Here is a 7599-nt window from a genome sequence, read left to right as displayed (position 1 = left end):
CTAGTGGAAACTTGTTGAAGCTAGTCAATGCTAGTTGAAGCTAGTTCCAGCTAGTTGAAGAAAGTCGACGCTAGTTGACGCTAGCTGAAGCTAGTCAATGCTAGTAGAAGGTACTTGAAGCTAGTTGAAGCTAGTTGATGCTAGTTGAAGCTAGTCAATGCTAGTCAAAGCTAGTTAAAGCTAGTCAAAGCTAGTCAATGCTAATCTATCAAACAGTATTGTCACTTTGGGTCTCATCTGTCCCTCTTTCCTCCACAGCAAGGAGTGAGGGGAGAGACAGGGTTCAATGGACCCACAGGAGACTCAGGCAAACCAGGAGACCAGGGACCAGGAGGACTGCCCGGGCCTCGCGGCCTCAACGGGGAGAGAGGAGTACCAGGCATGCCAGGCATTGTGGGGGCAGCAGTGAGTCCTAACGAGTTTTGACATAACAACACGGATTAGTGAGATAGTGGTGTGATTAAACTCAATAGAGAATGCTAGTGACTGACTGACTGACTGATTGCTTGATGTTTTTTTATTTCCTTTCCTCTCCTCCACATTCCTTTCCTCTATCCATCCTCTACTATCCTATCATCCACCGTTCCCTCTCTCTCCCTCTCCTTGCTCATCTACAGGGACGGGATGCGTCTGACCAGCACATCATTGAGGTGGTTCTGAAGATGCTGCAAGGTAAGAGGTCACAACATTACAAATCTACTGAGTGTACTGTATCCAGGTAACACATCGACTGCACTATAGCTAATATACATCCTCTATCCTCCTCATCCAGAGCGTCTGGCAGCTGTAGCGGTGAGCGCTAAGCGTGCCGTACTGGGTGGAGCTGGTGTCATGGGTCCCCCTGGTCCTCCCGGACCCCCAGGTGCTCCCGGTGCTCAGGGCCCACACGGCCTCACCGGTGCCCGTGGCATCCCCGGCATGTTTGGTGCCTCCGGACAGATTGGCAACACCGGACTGAAAGGTAGTAACTGAAATTGGTGACTTTCCAGATAAAAAGAGACGCTGAGGCCTCCCGAGTGGCGCAGCAGTGTTGCGGCGTCACTATAGCCTGGGGTTCGTCCGGGTTAGGGGAGGGGGGGGGAGCTTTACTTGCTCTAGCGACTCCTTGTGGTGGGCTGGGCACCTGCAGGCTGACTTTGGTCATCAGTTGAACAACGTTTCCTCTGACACATTGGTGTGGCTGGCTTCCGGGTTAAGCAAGCAGAGGTTAAGAAGCGTGGTTTGGTGGGTCATGTTTCGGAGGACGCATGACTCAACCTTCGCCTCTCCCGAGCCTGTTGGGGAGTTGCAGCGATGAGAGAAGATCGTAACCATGAAATTGGGGAGAAAAAGAGACGCTGATCACTCAAAGAGTAACAGATCTCACTCAAAGAGTAACAGATCAATACAAAATACCACTGGCCCCTCTTCATCCCTCCATCTTTCTCTCTTTCAGGAAAGAGAGGAGTGAAGGGAGACAGAGGAGATCCTGGTAAACCACATGCTGGCCAGCCAGGACCCCCGGGAATACCAGGTGAGACCCCAGGAGCACCACACACTCTCCTAACACACACACACACTCAGCAGTGACCGTCCTGTACACACCTATCCAGTAGTTATAAAGGTGTGCAGGAGGAGGCGCATGCTCATACCGATAGGACGCACGGGGTGTGAGTACCTCTATTTTGTACAGACAAAACTGTAGTTATACAGTATGTAGAAACCAGACAACAAAGTTTAAATTAAGGCTCTAAAATGCATTAATCAATATATCCCCAGCAACTGTGAGAGAGTAAGCGGTCAATTATGTACAACAGCGAACTAATCAGTTGGTAAAGAGGCGCGGCGACACAAATCCAACAAGCCATGGCTTCCCCCAGAGGAAAAGACAAGGAGCAACGGTTACAATCTGTTGTTAAAAAAGTAGATACGCTCGAAAAGGAAGTAGAGGCTATTGTGTCAGACATGCATATACAAGGTGTGCGGATGAACGAACAAGACAACAAAATTTGCCATTTGGAAACAAAGTTGCAAACTAGAAGATTAATTGGACCAGCAAGAAAACAGAATGAGACAAAACAACATGAGAATATTGTCCTAACCGGAACACGAGGAAGAAGGAGACCATTCCAGCAACGTGGTTAACCTGATATCAGAGGATCTTGGCGTGGATGCCATAGGATCGGTATGAAACAGAAGACCTCTAAATACCCTCGCATGGTAATCCTCCAGCTGTGGAACTATCACACCAAAGTCAACATTCTGAAGGCACAGGGGGGAAAGGAGATCAAAATCCATGGACAGTCCATTCAATTCGTCCAGGACCTGTTTGCTAGGCTGAGAAAAAAATGCAAGGAATACATGTACATTCCGATCAGACATTCAATGGAGGAAAAAGGAATCAAATCTCAGCTCCGCTTCCTGGCAATGCTTTAGGTATGGAAGGAAACTCAAAGGATGGAATTAATCAGTGCAGATGAAGCCCTAAACAAGCTGCAAGAAACCTTTCCAGTTGAAAGAGGAGACCCTCCTGCAAAGCAGGAAAAAGCGATAATCAGTGATGCCTAAGACCAGCTTATCGTAAATTGAGACACTATTCTTTCCCCCTAATATAATCTATACTCTACTTTCCCCAAGTAACTGTTCTTCTCTATGAAGTAACGATAGAAGTAGCCGATGCCAATGGGCTACATGGACACTGAAAAGACAATACAAAGTGGGAAGTATAGCATGTCTGTCAATAACTGTTCCATATCCATGGGATATCCACCGCCCTCATATGACATGTCTGCTTAAATGTTTTAACTGGTTCATAAATGACAGATGGAACAGACAAGGTTAACTTTGATTCTAAACAAGTAAAGGCCAACAAAATCGAACTTATTGCATGGAATGTGCACAGGCTTCATGATGGCAAAAAAAGCACAAGGTTCTTGAACATTTAAAGAGATTGTCAGCAGGTTTTCCTGCAAGCGCTACACTTCATAAAAGGAGAAATGTAATATTTAAAGAGAAGCTGGGTTGGAGATGTCTATCCTGGCACCTACTGTAGTAACAGCAGAAGTGTAGGCATCCCAGCAAACGGACCAAGAAGGACGTTTTCTAATTTTGAATTGTTTCTTACATGGGGAAAAATGCACATTAATTTAATTGTATATCCCTCCAGGGGCAAACCTGGTGTTTTTAGATAGAATTTAAGCTATATTAGATCAAACCCAGACAGATTTTAGCAGATGACCTACAGTGGCTTGCGAAAGTATTCACCCCTCTTGGCATTTTTCCTATTTTGTTGCCTTACAACCTGGAATTAAAATTTATTTTTCGGGGGTTTGTTTCATTTGATTTACACAACATGCCTACCACTTTGAAGATGCAAAATATGTTTTATTGTGAAACAAAAAAACAGAACTTGAGCGTGCATAACTATTCACCCCACCCCTAAAGTCAATACTTTGTACAGTCACCTTTTGCAGCAATTACAGCTGCAAGTCTCTTGGGATATGTCTCTATAAGCTTGGCACATCTAGCCACTGGGATTTTTGCCCATTCTTCAAGGCAAAACTGCTCAAGCTCCTTCAAGTTGGATGGGTTCCGCTGGTGTACAGCAATCTTTAAGTCATACTGCAGATTCTCAATTGGATTGAGGTCTGGGCTTTGACTAGGCCATTCAAAGACATTTAAATATTTCCCCTTAAACATTTTACATTTTTGTCATTTAGCAGACGCTCTTATCCAGAGCGACTTACAGTTAGTGAGTGCATACATTATTTTTTTATTTTTCATACTGGCCCCCCGTGGGAATCAAACCCACAACCCTGGCATTGCAAACGCCATGCTCTACCAACTGAGCTATATCCCTGCCGGCCATTCCCTCCCCTACCCTGGACGACGCTGGGCCAATTGTGCGCCACCCCATGGGTCTCCCGGTCGCGGCTGGCTACGACAGAGCCTGGATTCGAACCAGGATCTCTAGTGGCACAGGTAGACCACTGCGCCACTCGGGAGGAACCACTCGAGTGTTGCTTTAGCAGTATGCTTAGGGTCATTGTCCTGCTGGAAGGTGAACCTTCGTCCCAGTCTCAAATCTCTGGAAGACTGAAACAGGTTTCCCTTAAGAATTTCCCTATATTTAGTGCCATCCACATTCCTTCAATTCTGACCAGTTTCCCAGTCCTTGCCGATAGAAAAACATCCCCACAGCATGATGCTGCCACCACCATGCTTCAGTGTGGGGATGGTGTTCTCGGGGTGATGAGAGGTGTTGGGTTTGCGCCAGACATTGCGTTTTCCTTGATGGCCAAAAAGCTCAATTTTAGTCTCATCTGACCAGAGTACCTTCTTCCATATGTTTGGGGAGTCTCCCACATGGCTTTTGGCGAACACCAAACGTGTTTGCTTATTTTTTTCTTTAAGCAATGGCTTTTTTCTGGCCACTCTTCCGTAAAGCCCAGCTCTGTGGAGTGTACTGCTTAAAGTGGTCCTATGGACAGATACTCAATCTCTGCTGTGGAGCTTTGCAGCTCCTTCAGGGTTATCTTTGGTCTCTTTGTTGCCTCTCTGATTAATGCCCTCCTTGCCTGGTCTGTGAGTTTTAGTGGGCGGCCCTCTCTTGGCAGGTTTGTTGTGGTGCCATATTCTTTCAATTTTTTAATAATGGATTTAATGTTGCTCCGTGGGATGTTCAAAGTTTCTGATATTTTTTTATAAACCAACCCTGATCTGTTTTTTTTATAAACCAACCCTGATCTGTACATCTCCACACTGGGTTCTAAAATCCATGATATAGTGATATCAGATAATTCTTCTGTATCATGCTTAATTACACCAACAGATAATACACTTATAGTGACAGAATATGGAGAATGAACAGAGCACATCTTCACGACCCGAAATTTATAAAATACATTACAAATATAGACATACAGCACAGAGAAAAGCTGACCCCTGACATAATTTGGGATGCTTTTAAGGTGTACATTAGGGGAATCATTACCTCATACTCTGCTAAAGTTACATCTGAGTTAGAAATTACAATTTAAGAATAGTAAATCACTATCTTAGAAAAAGCCCATAAAAAAATATTTACAGGGTAAAGAAGAACATTACATTTTTTAACATAAGCAGGAATAAGACCTTTTACGTTTGAAGCGAGCCAACAACTACAGGTTAAACTCAAATAAAGCATACTATTTCATGGCAAATAAACCTGGTAAACACCTTGCAGACCTCATAAAACGAATACACACCAAACCAGTTATCATTTTAAAAGATAAGGATACAAATGCTTTCATTAGAAACAACAACAATATTAATCACAATTTTAAAAGATTCTATGAAAATCTATATAAATCAGAATTAAATAACAGTTGGACTGATCCTACAGCCGTTTTAGACGCAATAACCCTGAAGCAACTTTCAGCAGATAAAAAATAATCACAAAAAATGGAAATCACCCCAAAATAAATATTAGACACTGTTAAAACATTTGCACTGAGAAAAGCATCAGGGATGGACGGCTTTCCCATTGAATTTTATTTTATATTCTGGACAAGGTAGCGTCCCTATTAACTCAAATGACAACACACGTCACTCAATTCAGGGCTTCCGAGTTCCATGTATCAAACAGCTGTTTCAGTTATATTAAAACAAGGAAAATCTGGAGAGTCCCCGGCAGATTACAGACCCATACATTTGATCAAACAGGGTTTATTAAAAATAGACACAAACAAGCACAAGAACATGTTTCAGAATAATACAATACACAAAAAAACAAGATGTAGATTTATCAATAATGGCTGTTGATGCCGAAAAAGCTTTCAACCATCTTGAGTGGCCTTTTCTATTTAGACATTTGGAAGCATTCAACTTTCCAGCAGAAATAATACATTTCATAACAACATTATATAAATGTCATGAATCAAAAATATACACAAATAATACATTATCTGATGAAATTGCTTTAGAAAGGGACACGAGACAGGGATGTCCTCTCTCCCCCCTCCTGTTTGCACTGGCAATTGAACCACTTGCAGAAAGAATTAGACAGGACCCAAACGTAACAAGTATCAGTATTGGTAAACATTAATATAAACTAAACTTATTTGACGATGATCTCCTGATATACTTGACTAATATTGAAAACTCAATGCCACCCTTGTTAAAATTATTTTTGGAATACTCTAAAATCTCAGGATATAAAACTAAAGTGGAAAAAACGGAAATAATGGCAATAGGAAAAATAAACATTTGGAATTGTATCAAGGCTTTTACTTGCGACACATTGTTAAATGCGCTAAAGTGGAACGATGGGTACATATTGAATATGCGCATGCTCATCCCCAGAATCTTTTCACGTGTCTGTTTTCAAAGGATGGCGGTAAGAACATTAACAACTTCATAGTTAAGAACATCATAACAACATAAAAGAAAATTCTACGAATTCTACAAGAACCAATATTTCTCCCTAAAAACACACCCCTATGGAACAATACTTTTCAGAATTCACCAATAAATTGGCCCACGTGGAAAACCAAAGGCATAGAAACTGTAAATGTGGTAATTGGAAATACAATTAATGTAGACATTTTCAAATACTGTATATGCAACTTAAAAGTTTTATATCACATTTCGACCTGAAAGCTTTTAGACATCAGAGCAATGTTGAGGAAATCCTATTTGAGTCAGAAACAGTTACTCATATGATAGGTAAGATATACCAAACCTTGCCGAGAGCCTATCCAACTGACAACCTCTTAGAAAAAAAATATAAACTATTGGAACCAATACTATAAAATAATGGATATTGGCACAAGATGGAGGGAGTGTTGGAACATAACAAACACAATTACAGTTAACGAAAATGTACTCTTAATCCAGTATAAACTAATGTATAGAATGTATTATACAAAAGACAAAATTAACTAATTCTACATTACAATGGCATAGTCATGTCTTTAGTGTAAAGCTAACGATGACTCAATAATTCATGCCTTCTGGGAGTGCTATAAAGTCCAAAAGTTCTGGGCAGAGTTAGAAAGCTGCACTGGCTGTCAGAAATGTTACAATGTAAGTTTAATTTTAATATGTCTATCTGCATATTTCAAGACATGGCATGCTTATTTAAATATTGAAAAAAAATCTGGCTACAGACAGAAACAACTTAAAACAATTTTAAGTCATATGGGGCAGCGTCTTACAAGCATTAGAAACAACATTGGGTGTGGATACGGTGGGAACATCTGGGTCTGAGCATGTGTGATGTCATTAATGTTTATGGAAATGTGTGTAAATGTTAAATTGTCTATTGTTTTTGTCTATGTATGTTTTAGTTTATCGTAAAAGGTGTATCAACTTACCTCAGGAAGTTATGGGGTCAAACTAAAACCATCTCACTTTCAAAACTCTTCCTCCTCAGGTCCCCCTGGTATTGACGGCATGGCTCGAAATGGTAAGCCTGGTGAGCGAGGCACCCAGGGCTCGGCAGGAGAGGCCGGTCGTCCTGGTAAGGCGGGCCCCACTGGTCTTCCAGGGTTCTGTGAGGCTGCAGCCTGCCTAGCTGCCTCAGCCTACACCTCCCCCAGACTACAGGACTCCGCCAGGGTCAAGGGCCCCGGAGTCTAA

The 7599-nt window shown here is 42.1% G+C and overlaps 1 protein-coding gene across 1 annotated transcript in view; it reads left to right on the top strand.

Moving 5' to 3' along the window:
- The window catches only part of LOC311131861 (uncharacterized protein), a gene marked incomplete at both ends in the record, with an annotated part of 33764 nt that extends 26165 nt beyond the window's left edge, over window positions 1-7599 (top strand). The window contains 5 exons of the mRNA XM_084164989.1: window positions 259-405; window positions 618-672; window positions 773-961; window positions 1436-1513; window positions 7394-7599. Of these exons, the coding sequence (XP_084021115.1) occupies window positions 259-405; window positions 618-672; window positions 773-961; window positions 1436-1513; window positions 7394-7599 (675 nt within the window). The remainder of the gene's footprint in view (window positions 1-258; window positions 406-617; window positions 673-772; window positions 962-1435; window positions 1514-7393) is intronic.

Source organism: Coregonus lavaretus (assembly GCF_964263955.1).
Source record: "Coregonus lavaretus genome assembly, chromosome: 7".
Lineage (NCBI taxonomy): Eukaryota > Metazoa > Chordata > Actinopteri > Salmoniformes > Salmonidae > Coregonus > Coregonus lavaretus.
This window is presented reverse-complemented; position numbering and strand designations above follow the sequence as displayed.